The sequence below is a fragment of the Pristis pectinata genome, chromosome 34 (assembly GCF_009764475.1).
Source record: "Pristis pectinata isolate sPriPec2 chromosome 34, sPriPec2.1.pri, whole genome shotgun sequence".
NCBI classification, from domain to species: Eukaryota; Metazoa; Chordata; class Chondrichthyes; order Rhinopristiformes; family Pristidae; genus Pristis; species Pristis pectinata.
This window is the reverse complement of record NC_067438.1, coordinates 9,365,595-9,388,188: the sequence shown is the minus strand read 5'-3', so window position 1 is coordinate 9,388,188 and position 22,594 is coordinate 9,365,595. Positions and strand designations below refer to the sequence as shown.

The 22,594-nt window shown below is 46.9% G+C and overlaps 1 protein-coding gene across 6 annotated transcripts in view; it reads right to left on the bottom strand.

The window, feature by feature from the left end:
• Positions 1 to 22,594, bottom strand: part of LOC127585772 (leucine-rich repeats and immunoglobulin-like domains protein 1) — a 34,367-nt gene that overhangs the window by 11,015 nt on the left and 758 nt on the right. For 3 of the 6 annotated variants that reach the window (XR_007958593.1, XM_052043445.1, XM_052043444.1), the window contains exons 1-7: positions 22,270 to 22,510; positions 21,027 to 21,332; positions 12,005 to 12,265; positions 8,602 to 8,718; positions 3,720 to 3,821; positions 2,096 to 2,212; positions 1,924 to 2,010 (exon numbers count right to left, since the gene is read on the bottom strand). Coding sequence is in view for 5 of the 6 variants with exons in the window: in XM_052043445.1 (XP_051899405.1) it covers positions 1,924 to 2,010; positions 2,096 to 2,212; positions 3,720 to 3,821; positions 8,602 to 8,718; positions 12,005 to 12,265; positions 21,027 to 21,332; positions 22,270 to 22,501 (1,222 nt within the window). In the remaining variant the exon portion in view is untranslated. Of the gene's footprint in view, positions 1 to 1,923; positions 2,011 to 2,095; positions 2,213 to 3,719; positions 3,822 to 8,601; positions 8,719 to 12,004; positions 12,266 to 21,026; positions 21,333 to 22,269; positions 22,511 to 22,594 lie in introns of those variants that run through there. The other 3 variants (XM_052043448.1, XM_052043447.1, XM_052043446.1) reach the window with 2 other exon arrangements.

Sequence of the window (22,594 nt, the reverse complement as noted above, 5' to 3'; positions counted from 1 at the left end):
TGTTCTTGTATCTCTGTGCACCTTCACTAGTTTAAAGCCTTTGCCAGCTCCCTATCCACTATTTCCACTAGTATAGGGGTCCCACTGTGGCTCAGGTGGAGCCAATCCATTGTACAGGTCCTTCCTGTCCCAGATGCCTGCGAATTAAAAAAAAAGTAACCCACACCAGACCCTCAGGTAACGAGCTAATTCACCTGATGCCTATTTCTATTCTATAATCTAGAGATTAACCCCCTACCTGTCCTGCTTCCCCTGTGATCTAACATGGTGCACACCAAACGATTCATAGAGTCAGAGAGCACAGGAACATTTGTAACCCAGAGTAACCGAGACTGAGTTTAGAACATTGGGTTGCAGTTGGGAGTTACAGGAACCATTTAAACAGCGGTTATACTTTTCTGCTCATGTGCTTCAGTGAAGCACATTCGGTCAAATTCGAGGCTGCCTCCCTGTTCCCCTTAGTTATTTCTATGGTTTGAGGCGCTGATGTCTCAGTGCTGTATTTCAGCACCGAGTAAGCAAGAACCAGAAATAGAGATTAAAATCTACCTCACATTTAACAACACTGTGTGGTTGCATAAGGAATAACGACTGTGCAGGAGGAACAGAGAGAGCTCTCATACATAAAGGGTGCAAGTGAGCACAAGTTATTGTTCTCTAGAATCTGAACTATTGCACATATGGATTAGGCAACATGTTGAGGCACAGAGTCACACTGCACGGAAGCAGGTCCTTCGGCCCAACTCATCCATGCCGACTGTGTTGACCAGTGAGCTCATCCCTTCTGCCTGCGTTTGGCCCGTAGCCCTCTGAGCCTCTCCTATCCACATACTTATCTAGATGGATTTTAAACGTTGCTAATGTGCCCGCCTCAACCACTATTTCTGGCAGCTCGTTCCAAATATGCACCACCCTTTGCATGAAGAAGCTGCCCCTGATGTTCCTTTTAAATCTCTCGCCTCTGGTCTTAAACCTCTGCCCTCTTGTTTCTACCACCCTCTCCCTAGGAAAAAGACTATGTGCCTTCACCCTGTCTATGCCCGTCATGATCTTATACGCCTCTATCAGGTCACCCCTCAATCTTCTGTGTTCCAGGAAATAAGGTCCTAGTCTATGCAACCTCTCCTTGTAACTCAGGCCCCCAAGTCCAGGCAACATCCTGGGAAATCTTTTCTGCACTCTCTCTAGTTTAATGGCATCCTTCCTACAACAGGGTGACCAAAACTGTAGGCAATACTCTAAGTGCAGCCTCACCAATGTCTTGTATAACTGCAACATAACTTCCCAACTCCTATACTCAATGCCCTGACCTTCTTCACCACCCTATCTACCTCTGACGCTGCTTTCAGCGAACTATGCACTTGTACTCCTCAGTCCCTCTGTTCCATGACACTCCCCAGGGCCCTACCATTCACTGTACAAGTCCAACCCTGGTTTAATCTCCCAAAATGCAATACCTCACATTTATCTGGATTGAATGCCATTTGTCAATCCTTAGCCCACATACCAAGCTGGTCAAGTTCTCTCTGTAATGTTTCATAACCTTCTACACTGTCTACAACACCAACTTACTAACCACTCGTTGTACAATTACATCCAAACTGTTTACTTAAATTACAAACAACAGAAGGTCCCAGCACCAACCCCTGGTGACTGATTTGAACTCAGTCTTTGCACATTCCTTTTCAGCTGTTGTGAATTTACTCAGGCGCCAGACAGGCAACACCTTGAGGGCTTGTGTTCTTGGCTGTGGAGGACACCATCTATCCCCCTATTCAATACATCCTTATAATCCTCTGCACAAATTATTTGCTGCTGATAGATCTGAACTCAGCATTACTGCGAGTGATTACAGAGTCCTTATGGGAGAGAAAGAACACATTGATTATCATGAATGGTGACGAAGGATATAGACACACTTACTGTTTTGATGAGTCATGCTCATTAAGACAAAGATTGAGATGATGATCACAGTGACGTGCAGTCCAACTACAGCCTGGTTCCAATTTTCTGTCAAGCACAGATCGTGTGATGATTAGAGTGCAACTTGACTGACACATTGGAAATTTTACTCAATTAACGACTTGCTCCTTACCCAGGTTTTGGAAGCAGTCAGTACACCGCCAGCTTAACACTTGAACATGGAATGGAATCAAAACCAAAAGCAGGAAAAACGCAATCCATAAGACTGCCGCCGATTGAGGGTCGGCACCTGGAACAAAGATCCAGCAGTAATGGTCAGCAATTGATACAGCGCCTAACATGAAACCAAACCAATCCCATTCTCCAGCAGTGCTTTACATATTGGTTCTGGCGATGTGAGTGACACAGGCAAAGCTGCAAACCTGCCTGCTCTGAGAGGGGAATGACCAGGTCCCACTGCAACCTCTGCTGTAGGACTCCAAGATACTAACCCAGCTGCCTCGGCTGGTGTGTGCCAACACTGTAAAGTTGTTGCTGTCTCATTGCCTGTGTGTTATTCTGGTGCTGTCATCAAATGATAAATTCTGGAGATCACGGTTACTGGGGCATTCCAGGCTGCAGGAGTGCGTGCTGAGGGACGCACTGAAGCTGGGCGCAGCCAACGCAAAGGCTCGGTGGGGAAGGACGACAGTTTAGGGTTCTTCTGCCACTGGAGAGGGAGGGGCGGGGTCAGGGAGAAAGCCCCTAAATATTGTAAATACGGGACTGGTTAGCTTCCAGGGAGCCACACGTGTGGCATCGGTGCTGTTTTCTATATAAAAAGGTAACACTAATGAATGATCTGTACAAGAATGTAAAGGTTTGCACTGTTTTGTAATTGTATATAGTTTGTCTTTTATAATGAATAAAGTTTATTTTGTAAAAAAAATACTCTGACCAGCCGTACACAAATGTAAAGGTTTGCACTGTTTTATTATTGTATATAGTTTCTTTTATTATGAATAAAGTTTATTTTGTTAAAAAAATACTTTCACCAGCCATGAGTGGACTCGTGTCAGGCCCTCAGAAGGCTCAGATTCAGATTCAAATTAATTTATTGTCCTATACCCCAGCGTGCAAAGAAATTCCCTGTGTGGAGCTCACAGGGTAAACAGTATACGTGGTGATAATGAATCCAACAATAAATACAGTGATGAGCGTAAAAACTACAGAATGGTGCAAAGTGGAGTTGTGCAAACTGAAGCAGTGCTAAAGTGACAATAACGGAAGAGGTAGAAGGGTTCAAGAACATGGGACCAGCACTGGGAAAGGGGTGGGGAAGAGATTGGGAAGGAAAGGGGATGTCCACCCTTCCACACACCTTCCCTTTTGCCTCCACAGCCCCTCGCCCCCATCTCTGCAAATGAACACTTATTTCTAAAGCCTCCCAGTTTGACGAAAGGTCATTGATCTGAACCGTTGGCTCTATTCCCCTCTCCACAGATGCTGCCTGACCTCTTGAGTGTTTTGATGCCTTCTGAGTCCAGACACACATCCTGCCCTTCCATAACTGAGCTATACTGGGCAGAACTGTGCCGGGTGTGGTGGCAGTTCTGAACTGAACCACTGATGTTCAGTCATTAAAGTCTGAACCTCCAGCAGGTTTCCCCATGCCAGCTGTGGGGCTGAGGACTGCAGGTGATGGTGGTCTGGATAAAGCAGCTCACAATGGACTGACTGAGATACCGCACTCCAACCTCCCTGCAGATTACCACAGTGATCACTTTAATGCAAGGACAGAAAATTTGTTCACGTACCTTTAAGCGCAATCCAGTAAATGAGGGCAATAAGGATAGCAGCACGAGACACAACGTTACAGAAGAGCAGAATCAGCAGACAATACTTGAACCTCTTCGTGGCTACAGAGAAACAATCAAGAACATTTAAAATGTGAGGTTCACACAAATGGTTTAACACAGGAGCAAACAGAGCAAGTGTTCCAGGTGACAGAGATGGACTCAGGATCGGTCAGGCTGCTGGTGATACTGAGTGCCCCAAACACAAGGCAACTTGTGTACACGTCCAGTGGATAAGGTAAGAGCCCACTGTAAATCATCTCTTCTGTGTTATCCTTACAATGTCATGGGCTGCAGTTGAAACCATCCTGCCAATGTTGACAATACTTAATCCCCGCTGTGGCACTGCCGTTACACTGTTTGAGTGTGAACCCGTTTCCCAAAGCAGAGGATTGGAATGTCACTGTGCTCACGGGCATTGGGCAGTGTTCTGGTCCAGGATGGAACTGTCACCTGTATGGGGGTGTAGGCTGGAGTATCGGGATGTAGGACATGTAATGTAGAAAGAGCAGAGGTTGTCCAGGGAGTCCAATGGTAACTGGTGCATGGGACCCAAGGAATGCGAGGGTCACCTTTCCTTCAGCAGGTTGCTTTATTAATTCATTCAGTTTCTGCTGGTGGGTCCATCACAGGACCCGGGTTCAATTCCCACCGGTGACTGTAAGGAGTTTGTACGTTCTCCCTGTGTCTGCGTGGGTTTCCTCCGGGTGCTCCAGTTTCCTCCCACATTCCAAAGACGTACGGGGTAGGAAGTTGTGGGCATGCTATGCTGGCACCAGAAGAGTGGCAACACTTGTGGGCTGCTCCCAGAACATTCTACGCAAAAGATGCATTTCACTGTGTGTTTCGATGTGCATGTGCCTAATAAAGAAATCTTATCTCATCTTAAATTGCTTTCAAGAAAATGATGGTGACCTCCTTTCTTATGCTCCCCACCCAAATTCCGATCCTCTTTAAATCCCTCTCCTGGGAAAGATTCCCTCTCAGATCCATTTCCGTGTTATTTTCAAATTCCTAATCACGTTGTCCATGTTTCAAAAGCCACTGGGGTGGGAAATCACACTCCTTTCAATCTCGCCGAGCTCCTGCTTCCCATTGTAACTGTTCCTCTCAGTAGAAAAAATACACACTGGTAGGGGAGGCAAAAAAACAGAAAAGCAGAATGTTTCTTGAGCGGTGAGAGATTGAGAGTTGTCGTTCAGAGGGACCCAGAGGTCCAGCTACACAAATCACTGCAAGTTGACATGCAGGGACAGCCAATGATGAAGAAGGTGAACAGCACAATGTCCTTTATTGCAGGAGAATTTGATTCAGGAGTGGCAGCTCTTGTTCCGATTATACACAGCCAGGTCAGGTCTCACTACCCCACAAAGAACGTACGTGTGATTGAGGGGGTCCAGTAAAGGATCATCGGACTCATCTCTGGGATGGTTAATCATTCAATGAGAGATAAGGCCTGTAGCCTCCAGAGTTTACAAGGATGTTGGGGGATCCCTTGGAAACATTCAACATCTGTGTGGGGCTTGCCAGTCATGGAGTGGGGGTGGACGTTTCTCCTGGCCAGTGAACTACAACCGGGGGTGGTGATGGTCCCAAAATGAGGGTTCTGTCATTCGGGACAGATGGGAAAACTCAGAGGGTGGGGAATCTTTGGACTTCTCCAGGGAGTCGTGGAGGTTCTGTCACTGACTCCACTCTCGGCAGAGATCAGGAGATCTTTAGATGTGAAGGCAACCAGGGGACGTGGGCTGGTGCAGGAAAGTGGCACTGAGGTCAGCGAGCTTAATGATTGGCCAAGGGCCGAATGGTCTCGTCCTGCTTCTATTCCTGATGCTGTTGGGTTACTGTTCACTCCCCAGGGTGCACCCTCCATCTCCACTCCCTCCAGTGCAAGGGACTGGGTGTGAACATCCAGGGGAACACCTGGTTTAACTGACCACCATCAGACCTGGCTGCCCCTAAATAATCAACACCAGGTCCTGCTCCCCGTCACCACAGAGATAATCCAGAAGTACAACAACAACCCCTAATCCACCAACGTCTCCATCAGGAGATGTTTGAATAACCTGCTCTGAACCCGTGGATAGTTGTGACAGGGACTGTCCCTCTGCCCCTGTGGTCCCCCTCCCTTCCCTTCGCCCTCTGGACCACCCCTCCCAAATGTTCCTTGTGCCCTGGGACTGAAACTGTCTCTCTCTCTCTCTCTCTCTCTCTCTCTATTCCTTCTCCAAACTCAACTTATCCACAAAACCTAATTCCTATTCACTTGGATCCTATTCATTACCAACTTCTATTCTAGAGTCCAAAGTCAACGACGTTGTTAATGGTTCCCCCGGCTTCAAACCTCCCCCATCACCTCTCGCACAGTAATAATCCTTCCCCTCTTCAATCCTTGGCCAACATTCCCTCTGTCTGATGTTTGGATCTCTCGGTTTCTGGCCCCAGCACAGAATTGAAGCAAACTGTATCGGAGTTACAAATCACCTCCTTTGTGACCTTCCCGGTGGAAGCCTGCCCCTCCTAAACCCAGGCCAAGCTATGCTACAGGTGACCACTCCACCTCCTCCACAGTCTCTTGGGCCCACCATGTCCGAGATTCCGAGAACAGAGCTTGGGATAATATCCTTTTCCAGGCCTTTGGTCCATGGCCTCATCAGTCATCCTGGTAAATTAGAATAGGATGAGTCATACTGCCCAACACCTTATCAGGCAGTCAGTTAGTGAGTACCAGACCCCAACATTTATTAAGGGAAATGAAATTGACAAGTTTTGTCTGATCCTTCAAAGAAGTCAATGTTCCCTCATTACTGTTCACCAGCTGACTCACAGTGGGCCTTCTATACCTTTGCATACCTTGGTCTCACTTGTTCCACAAACCACCACTAGCCTGGACGATCATAACTAGAATTCTCCAGCTCCAGTAATATCCCTTGTCTGGTGCAGTCGGCCCCTTCCTCTGGGGTGGTGACTGGAGCTGAACCCAGTACCCCAGCTGTGGCCCAACCAATGGTTTATACACACAGTAGTGCAGCGGTTAGCGTAACACTATTACAGTGCCAGCAACCCAGGTTCAATTCTGGCCGCTGTCTGTAAGGAGTTTGTACGTTCTCCCAATGTCTGCGTGGGTTTCCTCCAGGTGCCCCAGTTTCCTCCCACATTCCAAAGACGCATGGGTTAGGAAGTTGTGGGCGTGCTATGTTGGTGCCGGAAGCGCGGCGACACTTGCGGGCTGCCCCCAGAACACTCTACGCAAAAGATGCATTCCACTGTGTGTTTCGATGTACATGTGACTAATAAAGATATCTTATCTTATATTCAGGCAGCCCCCAGGTTACAAGAGGGTTCTGTTCCTGAGAACTGCTTCTAACCTGAACAGTTCACAGGTCAGAAACATGACCACCAGGCAGTGTATTTAAACAACCAAGAGAAACGTGCAGTTAAACCAGGGCACTTAACTCAACCATTCACACTTCTCTGCAAGGTGCACTAACATTGCCAGGAACCAAAGATGCCCACAGCAGCCGGCAAATCCATCCCACCAGTCTCCCAAACGCTCGGTAGTATCTACGGGCTGTACATAAGTCGTGTGTTTGTAACCTGGGGAGGACCCAAAGCACTGACAGGATATCCCTTCTCTTGGATTGTCCCTTCAACTCCCCCTCCCACACTATCACTGACATGTCAGTCCTCAGACTAGGTGACTGTTTCGCAGAACACCTGCGCTCTGTCCATAACCGCGATCTGCATCTCCCCGTTGCCGGTCACTTCAACTCCCCCTCCCACACTATCACTGATATGTCAGTCCTCGGCCTCCTCCACTGCCAGAATTCCAAGCGCAAACTGGAGGAACAGCCCCTCATTTTCCATCTTGGAACCTTGCAGCCTAACAACATGAACATTGAATTCTCCCATGTTAGGTAATCACCGCCCCCCCCTTCCCCACAAACCCCCCCCCTCTCCCACCACACTTCTCTTCCCTTTCCCAGCCTCTCTCTTTTTTTTCCCCACCTTTTTTTCCTTTGTCTCCTTACCTTTGACCCATCCCCCAGTGGATCTGCTCTCCCCTCCTCCCCCCACCTGCCGTTCACTATCTCTTACCTGCATCTACCTATCACCACCCTGTGCCCGTCCCGCCTCCCCTCTTTTGTCCACCTATCACTGCTCCAGTTTTCCCTCCTATATGTTAGCCTTCCCCTTTTCCCATCTTCAGTCCTGAAGAAGGGTCCTGACCCGAAACGTTGATCGCCTGCTTTTCTCCACGGGTGCTGCCTGGCCTGCTGAGTCCCTCCAGCATCGTCGTATTTCTCATCTTGGATTCTATGTCTCAGCAAGTAGACAGCACTTTTACTAACTACCTCATCAACCCATGCTGTTACCTGTCAGCAGGCACTCTAAGATCCCTCGGTTTCTCTACGTTTATGGGTTTCTAATTATCGGACACTGGGATCAGTGCTGGGGAAGGAGAGAGCTACTCCCTTGGAACATGCTGGGCCCAGAGTCCCAGTCAATCAATTAACTGTGGGGTGGTAAATAGGGCTTTAAATTAAAGGGGAGGGGTGTTGGTAGGGTGCGGCAGGGAGGTGATGGACCTCGTGGAGGTAAACAATGAAGCAAAGCGTCACAACCAGGTTACATCAGAAGGGGACTGCGCATGCAAACAAAACTGTGTGTGAACAGGTGGGATTCAGACAAGAAACATACAGCACTGAGACGAGATAAACAACACAATATAATATCAAGAAATCTAAAAAGGTTTCCCTCTGTCATCTTGCTTCTGTTAACATTAGTCAGGATTTACTTGGAGACACCCATGTGTTAAGTACAAGTTAGAAAATGCAGGTACCTTTGAGAGATTCCACCTTCAAGCACCGCAGAGACACACATGCAATAAGAGACACTGCAGAAATCAGCAGTTCTATGAGCGACAGAGTAACAACTGTAATACCCACAGGGTGGAAGCCTGCAATAAAGAATAGATTTAAGTAATGCAGTTGGGATATAACCATGAAAGCTGCCAACTGTTGCAACTAACAACTGTTCTACTTGTCTCCTGCCCAGTTTGGCTGACCTGTGTCTTCAGGCCTGTACCAACTGACACTACACACCATCAGAGGTGGGTTAACAAGGCAATGAGATCTTACACCAGCCTAGAATGGGCTCATGGGGCCGATTCAGTCTTTCCCCGTGGGCCTCCAGCCCAATGTTTCCATGTCATCTGCTGCCAATGGTCTGCACTGGCTGCTCCTCCTGGTGTTGGGATGGCCACACCTTGAGGAGTGCACTGTGCTGCTGACGGGATCCAAGTTGAAAAGGTTATTGTCATAGGCACACGTACCCTGGGTATAAATACCATGAAAATTAGCTTCTTGCAGCAGCAGCACAGTACAGTACAAACATAAGTTAACATAGACGTAAATTAACAGAAGCTACATGAGAAAATGAACATAATGACATTAGTGCAAGTTGAGAGAGAGACAGAAGGAAGAACATAGCCTGAGGTAGAGTGAGGAACTAACCCATGGTTTGCTTCCCTCGACACCCACAACAGGCAGTTACGGGGAGGCCCCACAATTTCATTTGTGGAATCTCCCACTTTCAACCTGATCACTCTCTCCCACATTTGCCATTGAGTCAGGTAACCGGCACAACCTTAATCACTGCAGTATAGCAGCGCTGTGACCATTTTGATCTCTTTGTACTAAAATGGACTTTGTGTCTTTTTTGTTCTAATTGTGTTCTTTCTTGTAAAAATTGTGCATAATTTATGTGTTTCTCGTGTACTCGGCTTATCTGATGCTCTGTGCCTGTGATGCTGCTGCAAATCAGTTTTTCATTGCACCTGTGCACACATGGACTTGTACAGATGACAATAAACTCGACTTTGACTTTGAGGAACAAAGTTTTAGACCTCAGTTTTATGACTCATCCAATTACAGAGATCTCGAGAAACATGGCTCCTCCTCAGCACTGTGTCTGTTTGCATTGGGTGCTGAATACTCCGGAGTGGGATTTGAACCCACAGTCAGAGGCAAAAATCTTCTGACTGAGGTACAGCTGAGAACTCTGACAAGGGTTAGTCTGAGATGAGAGGTCTTCTTGTGGAAACATTGAAAGATTATGAAGGGGATGGCAGGTTAGATGGAGCAATAATGTTTGCGCTGGGTTGGTATCTAGAAGCAGAGACCAAGTTTCAAAGTCGGGGTGGGAGGGATGGCTGGTCATTCAGGACTGAGGTGAGGAAGAAATATCTTCACCCAGAGGGGAGTGAATCTTCCAATCTCTCAACTCAAGGGGGCTGCAGAGGTTCGTTGCTGAGTATTTTCGAGACAGAGCTCGATAGATTTCTGGATACTGTGGGAATCAAGGGACAGGGGAGTTGCCCCGAGGTGAGGAATCAGCCTAAATTTACTGAATGTTAGAGCATTCACGAGGGGCTGAATGGCCTGTGCCTACCTTTATTTATTTTGTTCTCAGGGCTGAGAAGGTGGCTTAAACATGGTAACAATTACCCCAAACCACCCCTCTCCCCCACCACCACCCACAATCCATCCCAGTCGATGAGCTACGTTCTATTCTCCCTGCTCATTTCCTCTCCATTTGGGACCGACTCCCTGTCGGAAGAATAAGTTGCAGTATAAACTGGAAGGTATAGTTCTAAATGAGGGAGAAGAACAGAGATCTAATGGTACATGTGCAAAGTTTGTAGAAAGCAGCAGGGCCGGTTAAGAAACACAGGCATGAAGACACAGAGACTTGGAAGAAAGTTAGGATGATTTTTTTTTATAAAACAGATCTGGTGTTTAGGACAGATGGGAATGCTTTGGAGAGAGTGCAAAACAGCCCAGTCCATCACAGGCACAGCCCTCCCCACCACTGACAGCATCTACAGGAGGTGCTGCCTCAGGAAGGTAGTATCTATCATCAAGGATCCCCACCATCCGGGTCATGCCCTCTTCTCGCAGCTACCATCAGGCAGGAGGTACAGAAGCCACCAAGTTCAGGAACGGCTACTTCCCTTCAACCATCAGGTCCTTGAACCAACCTGCATGACCCTAACCCTCCCTCAGCAACAGAACACTGCGGACCACATCTTGCACTACCGTGGACTTGTCTCCGATCGTGCTTTTCTCCCCACTGTCTTGTATAATTTATGTATAATTTAAGTTCCGCGTGGTCTGAATCTACATGTCTGTGAAGCTGCTGCAAGCAAGTTTTGCATTGTACCTGTACCTCACTGTACTTGTGCACATGAAAATAAACTCACCTGGACTTGATTTACCAAAAGGGTTCCTGGAATGAGGGGCCTTGGCTTATGTGGGAAGACTGGAGAAGCTGGAACAAGAGGATCTTAGAGGTGTTTAAAACCAGGAAGGATATAAACAACAGATGGAGAGAGTTAAGAGCAAGAGGACGCAGAAGGAAGATGAATGGTTGAAGAATTAAACCTGGTTCGAGTTTGGACAGCATTGGCAGGGATCAGAGTGGGAGCAGATCCAACTGTGGTGTTTAAAAGGGAGCTGGATATGGAAAAAATTGCCCGGCTGAGGGGAGACATTGGGACTGTCTATGTTCATAGAATCATAGAGTCATAGAACAGTACAGCACAATACAGGCCCTTCGGCCCACAATGTTGTGCCGACATTTGAACCTCGCCTAAAATCTATCTAACCCCTTCCTCCCACATATCCCTCTATTTTAAATTCCTCCATATGCTTATCTAGCAATCACTTGAACTTGACCAATTTACCTGCCTCCACCACCGCCCTGGGCAGCGCATTCCACACCCCAACCACTCTCTGGGTAAAAAACCTCCCTCTGATATCTCCCTTGAACTTCCCACCCATTACTTTAAAGCCATGCCCTCTTCTGAGCATTGGTGCCCAGGGAAAGAGGCGCTGGCTGTCTACTCTATCTATTCCTCTTAATATTTTGTACACCTCTATCATGTCTCCTCTCATCCTCCTTCCCTCCAAAAAGATGTTGCTCAGGCACAAACCAATTCAATTGACCTTTCCCTCCACAGATGCTGCCTGATCTGCTGAGTTCCTCCAGCGCTTTGTGTGTTGCTCTGGATTCCATCATCTGTGGACCGAATGAGCTTCTGCAGTGTGACCTTTCTGTGAACTCTCGCTCTCCTCTCGGCCCACTGCTGTGGTGCTCATGCACACAGGCTGCATTCAAAAGCCCACCAATAGCAGGAGCTCACAAACTCCACCCTCAGAATGTCACCCACAAACCAAGCTCACCAGGAAGAGTCAGGATAAAATTTGCCTCGCTGGAGCTGACGGGATTGGTTGCGACACAGGTGTACGTTCCACAGTCATGGCTTGAAGCTTCTGGGATAACAAGTGTCCTGTTCCCATTCATCAGCTGGTGAAGCAGGGAGATTTCCCTTCCATCTTTCCGCCACTGATACTGATGAGGATCTCCGCTGACGTTACAGGTGAGCTCAATGGTGGAACTGAGGGAACTGGAGTCGGTCAATATTAAAGTTTCCAACAGCTTATCTGAAAGGAAAGGATGTTGATTAATGAACTGCAATCACTTCCTATGAAATCTCGCTGTGTGACATTGCACCGAATGTGTTGGAAAGGAAGGATTCAGTTTCATGCCAGAGTTCGCACCCAATGAGCTCACGTTTAAAGCTGGGCTGTTCTGTGACCACTGTGCAGGGATCTGCCCTCAGCCGTGCCATACACAGGAAAGGGATGGGTGACGGGTTAATGTGGAGTTAGGGCGGAGAGAAGAACAGTGACTGGGAAACAGGAGAATGTCCAGCTCTTCACAAAATGTGACGGGATCGTTAATCTCCATCCAAAGTGCAGCAGGGGAAATGGGGCTTTGGATTAAACAGCCACTTCCGAGAAAGATTAATTTTGTACTGAATCACTCCTACCACACCAACACAGTACAACCCCATAATATGTAGGGGCTGCATTCCAAGTAAACCATCTGTAATGCGATGCTCCATATCACAAATCCTTGTTTCCCCATTCAACCCCATGTCATAACTAGAAGACTTCCACTCCACAGTAATGCCTGTGTGGGTGCATGGTCAACAAGGAAGGGAATTCTCATTGTATTGGTGGCAGAAGAGAAAGGGTTGTTGTTTTAATTAATTAGAAATGGGTGTTACATTGTTTGATAAAGTATCGTTGGACAGGTTTTTTATACATACTCATTCAAGGGATGTAGGCCTTGTAGGCTGAGCCAGCATTTCATTACCCATTCCTGGTTGTCCTTGAGAAGGTGGCGGTGAGTTACAGTCAAAAATAAATTACTCCTCATCTGCAATATCAGACGCACTGTTGGATTAGACCGTTTAATTAGTTTTTTTAAACATGGATAGTGTTTAATACACCTCAGGTGGCTGCACAAGGAATGGCCACTTCCTAGCTTATTGGTTCATCCATCAGGTGAACATGTGTTGTTTCATTGGTTAGTTTTGCCACAGGTGTCTAATAGGTTTACTGATTGGATTATTGTTAGCTCAGGAGTACCTCCTATCTCAGGTATAAAAGGTCTCATTTTTTTTGTTAATCTCTCTCTTGCTCTCTTCCCCCCCCCACCCCGGCCCGAGCTCGTCTTTAGTTCCTTTTGTCTCGGCTCATTTCTCAGTAGTAAAGTTGGTGCCGTGTGCTCTTGTGACTGTTTCTTTGTTTTAAACTTTTCCAATAAAACTTTGTCAAGCACCAAGTTGTTTTCAACTCATTCCTGGACTCCTGAAAGAACCTGCAGATTCGAAAATAACCGGATCCGACAATTTTGGCGTGGTCGGCAGGATGGTTATGAAAAACAGAGTTTGAAAATTCGTCAGACAGACAGAAGGTAAGAGTATCTTCCACTTCTGAATTGTTGGGGAAATCATCGGATTCTGCTTCAGTACACCATCTGAAGGAAGTTTAAGAGTGAGAAGAAAACTCTATTTGACCTTGTTATTTGAAATATTTCGGGTTGAAACTCTATTGATAACTGTGATTGACATCTAAGTGAAGATTATTCACTGACATTGAACTGAAACAATGACTGGAGTTAAGAAACAAACCACAGCATCTCCAGCTGAGAGAGAACTGATAACTGGGGGTTTAAGTGCTTTCTTGGATAAAGTATATCAATTTGATGTGATTAATGAAACAATCCAGAAGAAATGTGCTATTGATGCCGACTCTAGTGAAAATTGGCTTATGAGTGATATTGGAAAGATATGGAATAGGATTCAGAAAGTGTGGTCGGGAAAGGCAAAACCTGGCTGGACTATTGCAGTGTTAACACAGCTAAGAAAGCATGAGCGTGATGAGCTAAGAAGCCAAATCACTGAATTTGAAAGTTAGCATGCTGAGCTAAAAAGCCAAACCTGTGAACTAAAGCGAGCACATGGTGAAGTGACCGAGCAAGCAAGTAAATTAACTGAACAATTGGGGAAGAGGGAAGAAATGTGTAACATGCTGCAGCAACAGTATGATAGAGACAGTAAAAAGTCCGAGAGTAAAAAGTCCAAAGGACAACTTTCTGCATTAACTGAATGAGTGAGAAAACAATGCATTATGTTGCTTACATTTATTGCTAAGTGCGGGGAACTCCAGAGCAGACTGAATCAGCTCTGATTCACAGTCAGGACTTTCAGTGGCCGGTCCTTCCAGGAATGACGCCACCTTTGGGACTCTAAGGTACTGTGGGACGGATGTAACACTGACTCAACAGAAACCCCTGGTGATTCAAGTGATGATGACAACAATGAGAGAATTGGTCTGGCAACAATGTCACGACTTGCCCCAATAAAAACGAAGGCAATCAAAGCACACAAGAATGAGAATGGAGGTTATGAAAGGAGACAAGAGGTTTGTCATCAACCAGTGGACACAGAAAAAATTGACAAATGGTCCAGAGAAATTCCACATCCTAAAAAAGGAAACATAAGGACTTGGACTGAACTTCATCAAATCAAGAACATATACCAACTGCATCCATATGATGGACTCCAAATTTTGGCCACTATGTTGTCTTCTCAGCAAACCAGACAACTGAGTGACAGAATTGATGATGGCGTGGGAGATGACCGATAGGACCTAGGAGGTGGTTGGAATGCAATTAAGGGATGGCTGAAAGAACAGGCCCCAACGCAGATCAATTGGAGGAAAGTGGTCAATTGCAAACAAAAGGCTTCAGAGGATGTTTCTGAATACAAAGACCAGTAAAGGACAGTTTGGATCAGTTATTCAGGAGTTCAAGGAATAACTGAAGATAATATAGAGGAATCCAGATATGGTCCCCTCAAGTCAGCGTTCATGGATGGCTTGAAACCAGATGTTGCCAAAATGGTGAAGCTAATGGAAGCAAATTGGAGTGAACCTGCTGTTTCCTATGGTGATCTGGTGCAAACTGCCAAACAAGTGGAGCTAGATATCGAACTCCAAATAAGATTGGTACAGATGAACCAACTGTCCACACCTGCTCACCAACAGGACAAGTGGAACTGCAATGCACAGCGATATCGGTCTGGGCCATGACCACAAGGTAATAAAATGAGATGTCAACTCCTGGTAAGAAGGGACATAGTGCAAAAAAAGTGTTGGCTTAAACAGCCTCAACAACAACAATTCCGACCACAGCCTCAACAACAACAATTCCAACCAGAGCCTCAACCGCAAGTTCAACCCCTTACCTCGCAAAGAACGGAGCACTTTGATCGGATGGAGCAGGTCTGAAGTACAACTTCGGACACAGTGGACATGTGGTGCACGTTGTATGATAGTTTGGTTGGTTATTGTGTGAAATTAACTCAAGCGGTTCAGTCTGCTTCCCAACAGGTTTCTGCTGCTTGGAGCGGTCCATTGGAAGGAGGACACACCCTGATTCCTGGCGAGTGGGGCCTGGTCAAGAAATCACACAAGGAACCACTGGGAGGTCGGTGGGAAGGCCCTTACCGAGTACCACTGATCACCAATTCAGCACTCAAGGTAGAAGGTAAAAGCAAGTGGATACACGCCAGCCACTGCAAGCGGACTAAAGTGGCGCCAGATGAAGACAGCAAGTGGTTAGTGTGCTGGTAACCTCTTGGTCACTGGGCTACAGCGAGCAGATCACTAACCAGCCAGAAGACTTCAAGCAAGTCAACAACTACTAGACATCATGAAGTCTATTCTACTATTAGTTGTAGTTGTTATGTATTTAGTCATAATGCTCATACTATAGGGCTTATAATTTACATCTTTATTACTTGTGTAAAGGCGATCACTAGTAGAATTATTCAAACTCGTGCAAGTGCGTCCACTGATCTGCCTAACCGTGACATAAGGCTATAAATGCTTTGAAGGACACGTGTCTATTCTCTTACATATTTTAAGTCTCTTCTGCCTCTGAATTTTCAGATGTAATCATTCTAAATGGGTGAATTGGAATCAAAGGGGGGGGATTGTTGGATTCGACTGTTTTAATTAGTTTTTTTAACATGTATCGTGTTTAATACACCTCAAGTGGCTGCACAATGAATGGCCACTTCCTAACGCATTCGTCCATCCGGTGAATACGTGTTGTTTCATTAGTTGGTTTTGGCCACAAGTATCTAATAGGTTTCCTGATTGGACTATTGTTAGCTAAGGAGTACATTTTATTTCAGTTATAAAAGGTGTCGTTTTTTGTTAATCGCTCTCTTGCTCTCCTCCCCACCCCACCCCGGTCCGAGCTCATCTTTAGTTCCTTTTGTCTTGGCTCATCTCCCAGAAGTAAAGCTAGTGCCATGTGCTCTGTGACTGTTTCTTTGTTTTAACTTTTCCAATGAAACTTTGTCAAGCACCAAGTTGTTTTCAACTCATTCCTGGACTCCTGAAAGAACCTGCAGATTCAAAAATAACTGGATCCCGCAGCACATAGGAATGATGGGACCTAAGAAAGACATTGGCCTCAGAATTCATTCTCAATGCTGGGGAAACTATCCTGGTGTTTAAGGGGCCACGGTGGTGCCAGGAGATGGCACCAGGAGCTCCAATTCACCCGAAGGGACTGAAGGAGGCTGGTGTAACCGAAGCAGGATAAGGGATGTGCAGTCCCTGGTGGTGCTGGGGGTGGGGGTGGGGGGGAGATGGACCAAGGGACTGGTTTCAACACCGACTTCACCAGAGATGATAAATGTGTGCACTGGAAATTGACAAGGAAACACCAGAGAATCACAACACAGGAAGAGGCTACACAACCCAACCTACTGTACAGGCTCAACTCACGCTGTGCGTTCCCCAGCCCCCTTCACATTTCAATCCAGAACAGTCATTGAATTATAAAGCACAGAAACAGGCCACCATGTCCAACCATAAAGTATCTACCCTTGATCCATTCTAAAGACGTACAGGCAAGTTAACAGGGTTTAAATGGGCAGCGCGGACTTGTTGCGCCGGAAGGCCCTGTTACTGTTCTGTATAAATAAAGTTTTAAAAAGTTTTAAAGCACTTGGCCTGTAGCCTTCTCTGCCTTGGTGATTCAAGTGCTGGTCTCCTTCATGCAGAGATACATCTCTCAATGATTTGAGAGTCCTTGCCTCCACCACCCAACCAGTGTGCTCATGGTTACAGCTTCTCTCTGGGTGAAAATATTCTTCCTCAGATCCCCTCTAAACTTTTTACCCATTACCCAAAGCCAATGCTCTCTGGTTTTAGACATCTCTCCTATGGAGACGTTACTCCTAACTGCACCCCTCATAACTTTGTACGTCTCTGTCAGCTTCCCCCTCAGCCTCCAACGCTCCAAAGAATCACCTCTGCACCCTCTCCAGTGTGGCAACCAGAACTGCACACAGTTCTCCAGCTGTGGTCTGATCAATGTTTTATAAAGTTGTACCGTAACCCATAACATCCCTGATCATGTATTCCAATTATAAAACTAATGAACACAAGTATTTCATGTTCCTTCACCACCTTATCCACCTGTGTTGTTACCTCCAAGAATCCTTGGGACTAATTCCTGTCTTTCAGCCCATTATGTCCAACCATCAAGTATCATCTATCCTGTTTACCAGCACTTGGTCCCTCATCTTCTAGGGCTTGTCTAGATAATTCTTAAATGTTGCCAGTGTATATGTCTCCACCCTTCACTCAGGCAGTGACCAACCATCTTCCAATCCTCAATAATCTGAGTGCCCCAGCCATCCATAGTGTACATTTTACCCTTATCAGTTCTCCCTTGCACTTACGGGGATTAAATTCCATCTGCACTGCCCTGATAATTCTACCAGCCAGTTCCTTGATGATGGTTCGCATTCAGTTCCAACAATACAGGCTTTACTCCAAAAAAAGTTTTCACTTGGAATTTTTGCTGCTTATCGTCAACCTGTGCCCTCTGGTTACCAAACGTCCTGCCAAAATCATTCCTAATTCTGAAAACCTCCACTGGGTTTGTGTGTGAAGGAGACAAGTCTCAGGGTCTCGATCTGCCTGGCAATAGGGTGGTGAGTATAGGGAACGAGCTGCCAGAGGAAGCGGTTGAGGCAGGTACAATAGTATCATTTAAGAAGCACTTGGATAGGTACATGGAGGGGCAGGACTTGGAGGGATATGGGCCGAATGCAGGAAATTGGGGCTAGCTGGATGGGCACTGTGGTTGGCATGGACTGGTTGGGCTGAAGGGCTTGTAGCCGTGACATATTGCTCTAAGACTCTATAATTAAAGCCCTGAATATTAGGTTAAATTCTGGTTTCAGGATTCTCATTTCTCCAGCTCAGGAGGTTTCACCTCTTTTGTGCAACATCTTCTAGTATCAGAACCCTCACATTTCCAGCTTCCTCCATGTTGACCTTTTGCACTCACCCCCCCCCCCCCCCCCCCCCCCCCCCAATTTCCTATTCCCACCAGCTCCAAGAGCTTCTGCTGGTCTCCCAGCAGGACTGAGCAGCCTCACACTTGCAAATGCCTCAGTAACTTTCTATCTCAGAAATCCATGGATCGGGCGCTGCTGAGGAAGCCATCGGGCACAGCATGTCAGGAGAAGGGGCAGGTGGACATTAAACAGGCCATTGGATTATCCCCTCCCGCACTCTCTATCAGTGCGTTGTGACCTACCAACGGGCACCCGTCTGTGATGTAATATGGAGACTCTGAAAGCTTGGTGTAGGGGAACATTTTTATGCCAATCAGGATGTAGGTGCGGCTGGAGAAAGACGTCGTAAAGTAATAAATCAGTAAAGAAATCAGACTGCTTCCTTTGACTGAGTTGGCAAGCTGGGAAGGACTTAATTGACTGCAGGTTCCAAATGAAATATTTCTCAAACAAAGAAGCTACAGGCTTTTAGCTAAAGTAATTAATCTCTGTAGGAATGCAGGAAGAGCTTGATGGCATTGGAAACATCTGGCCCCTAGAATGCTTACTTATGACAAGTGGTTGGTACAAATAATTATTGAAGAGAGATGACTCCAGTTGGATTAAAAGGATGTCTTTTTATGTTCTGGATGCTGACCAGGAGCATACACCTGATCTCTGGTTGGTCAACACTTGACTAAACCAGTGAACAAAGTAATATGTGACTGATTATTGTGGGGTGTCAGACAGGATTCAGCTCCTGCAACACTCAGCCTTTTAGACAAGTCCTGCTCCTCTTATTTCACAGAACATCCTCAGTCTCATTGGCCATTTCATCAGCCAGGCTCTGCGATTGTTCCTCGTTGATCACCTCCCTGGGAGTTAAATTCTCATGTCAGAAGTGGGGGGTCAAACGAGGAGGTTAATGGGATCAGGAGTCGGGATTGCAGCAGGTTCGGTCCAATTGGGATTGGGTCTAGGGGACTTCAGAAACAAAATTCCGAAACACCGATCCTAACCCCTTCCATCTTCCTCCCTGGGCAGCTTCCTAAAATTCCAGCCTCTATCAATTTAATTTAACACATTGCTGACTTCACAGCACAAAGAACAGTTACATCTCTCACAATTTCTGGGGGGAGGGCCAAGGAGTTCAGTTGGTGGCTTCCAACCGTGAGGGAGAATTGAAAATATTCAACCTTCCCACTGTGCTCCCTTTTCCCATTTCCCACACTAATCCCAGGACTTCCACGTTCTCCCATGTCTCACCTCCCATCCTTTCTCCCCTACCTATCTCAGTCCTGATTCAGCCCTTCCTTGAAGACCCCCACTGTACCAAGTTCTCCCAACCCCTGGTTTAAACACAAGCAGTTTTCCTTCCCGCATCTCACCAGTACAGCAGTGGGTAGAGTCATAGGGTCATACAGCATGGAAACAGGCCCTTCAGCCCAACTGGTCCATACTAACTGTGCTGCCCAGTGAGCTGGTCCCAGCTGCCCATGTCTGGCCCATAGCCCTCCGAACCTCTCCTATCCATGGACTTTTCTAGATGGCTTTTAGATGTTGCTAATGTGGCCGCCTCGACCACTATTTCTGGCAGCTCATTCCAAATACGCACCACCCTTTGTGTGAAGAAGCCGCCCCTGATGTCCCTTATAAATCTCTCGGCCCTGATCTTAAACCTATGCCCTCATGTTTTTAGCCCCCCCTTCTTGGGAAAAAGACTATGTGCTTTCACTTTGTCTATGCCCCTCATGATCTTATACACCTCTGTCAGGTCATCCCTCAATCTCCTACGTTCTAGGGGATAAAGTCCCAGTCTCTGCAACCTCTCCTTGTAACTCAGGCCCCCAAGTCCAGGCAACATCCTGGCAAATTTTTTCTGCACTCTTTCTAGTTTATTAACATCCTTCCTATAACAGGGTGACCAAAACTGTACACAATTTTGATGGTGGATCATAATTCTGGGTGGACGCCTCCATGGATGGCAGATATATCTCAGTGTGGAAGATGACTGAACGGCTGTATTGAATGTCTAGTACTGCAGTGTTTATTCAGTTGGGTGAGGTTCCCATTTAACCTTTAATGGAAACACAAACAGATTTTCTCTTGAATAATTCATGTGACACATGACAAACTAGTAAGACAAGCACGGTAGTAATGGGCAGGCACGGTAGCATAGCGGTTAGCGTAACGCTATTACAGCGCCAGTGACCCGGGTTCAATTCCCGCCACTGTCAGGAGTTTGTAAGTTCTCCCCACGTCTGCGTGGGTTTCCTCTGGGTGCTCCGGTTTCCTCCCACATTCCAAAGATGTACGGGTTAGGAAGTTGTGGGCATGCTATGTTGGCACCGGAAGCGTGGCGGCACTTGCGGGCTGCCCGCAGAACACTCTACGCAAAAAGATGCATTTCACTGTGTGTTTCGATATATATGTGACAAATCAAGATATCTCATCCTATCATAACTTAAACTAGTGAAACCACTCACCATAGACTTGTAAATATACTATTTTCACCTCTTGTCCATCTACGGTAAAACTATAAGCTCCTTGGTCATCGGCTCCTAACCGGTTTACCGCCAGAGAGCCATTCGAAGGAAAAAACTGTAGCCGGGACTTGAAGTTCTCACTTGGTTCTGCCGTGGCGTAATGGGGGATGTGATGTAAAATGGTGAGAGGGTTTTGGTGGCCAGCAAGGAACATCCAAAGAATTTCATTCTCATTGGGATTGACTTTGACGTTAGGATCCAGTAAAACTGAAGAGCCGAGGACTCCGACCACTTCTTCCCTGGGAGCTGGTGAGGGTAAGAAAAGAATCATTTAAACTGTAGGGACAGTGAAACATTGAAATGGAGGAGCATGTGAGACAACTGCAGTCAACAAGTACATATTTCACCAGCTGATGTTGCGAAACAACTCTCTGGGGTTTGGTGGATATGTGGGACCCGCTTGGATCTACCATTACCCTAAATTTCTTTTGAGTGACAGAGTTATACAGCACGGAAACAGGCCCTTCGGCCCAACTCGTCCATCTAAGCTAGTTCCACTTCTCGCATTTGGCTCATATCCCTCTAAGCCTTTCCAATTCACTTATTTTGAAATCCACACAGAGCCATTAAATTATTTCCCTTTCTGTCAGCTCCTTATCTTCTGCACCACAAAGCAGAAAAGTCAACTGACTGACATAATCCACCGATAAGACTTTTTCCATTAGTCACATGTACATGGATACACACAGTGGAAAAAAACACACTGCTGTCTCACTGCTTTGTGTCCCTGGCTTCTCACCCCCGGCAGAGAACAGAAGGCGGCAAGAGGCGTGCCGGAACCAAAGCTTCCTGGTCACAGACCCAGAGACAGGGTCTCCACCCCGAAATGTCGCCCACCCCTCCGCCTCCACAGATGCTGCCTGACCGCTGAGATCTCCCCCCCCCCCCCACCACCCTCAGCAGTTTGTTCTGTGACCCGCTCCCCGCCGAGCCCCAGTAGAGTGGGGGTCACACCTCGCCCCACTCCTTGGACGACCCTCCCTGGGGTATCAGAGGCACTGAGCTTCGCAACGTGGTATCGAGATACCGGACTCGGGGCCTGGGGTTTAGTCTCTGTTTGGAACTGAACACGGGGTGGGGGAGAGGGGAGGTTTGAAGTCCCACACCACCTCCCCTCTCTCCCACCCCGTGTTCAGGTTCGGGAACAGCTACTTCCCCACAACCATCAGGTACTTGAACTGACCTGCACGACCCGAACCCCACCTCAGCAACGGAACACCACGGACCACCTCCTGCACCACCGTGGACTTGTCTCTGAGTGTGACGTTTTGCACTAAGGTCTCGTTTTTTGACCAGTCTCTCTTCCTCTCTCTCAGTTCACTGTCTTGTTTAATGTATATTCTGTGCTCGTCTGAACCTGTGTTTGCTGCTGCAAGTTTTTCATTGTACCTGTACCTCACCGAACTTGTGCACATGACAGCATACTCACCCTGACCTCAGACTCTACAGTCCCTGCGCTGTGGGGGCTTCCCCCACCGAAACTTCCCCAGCGAGCGACAGCCGTCCCA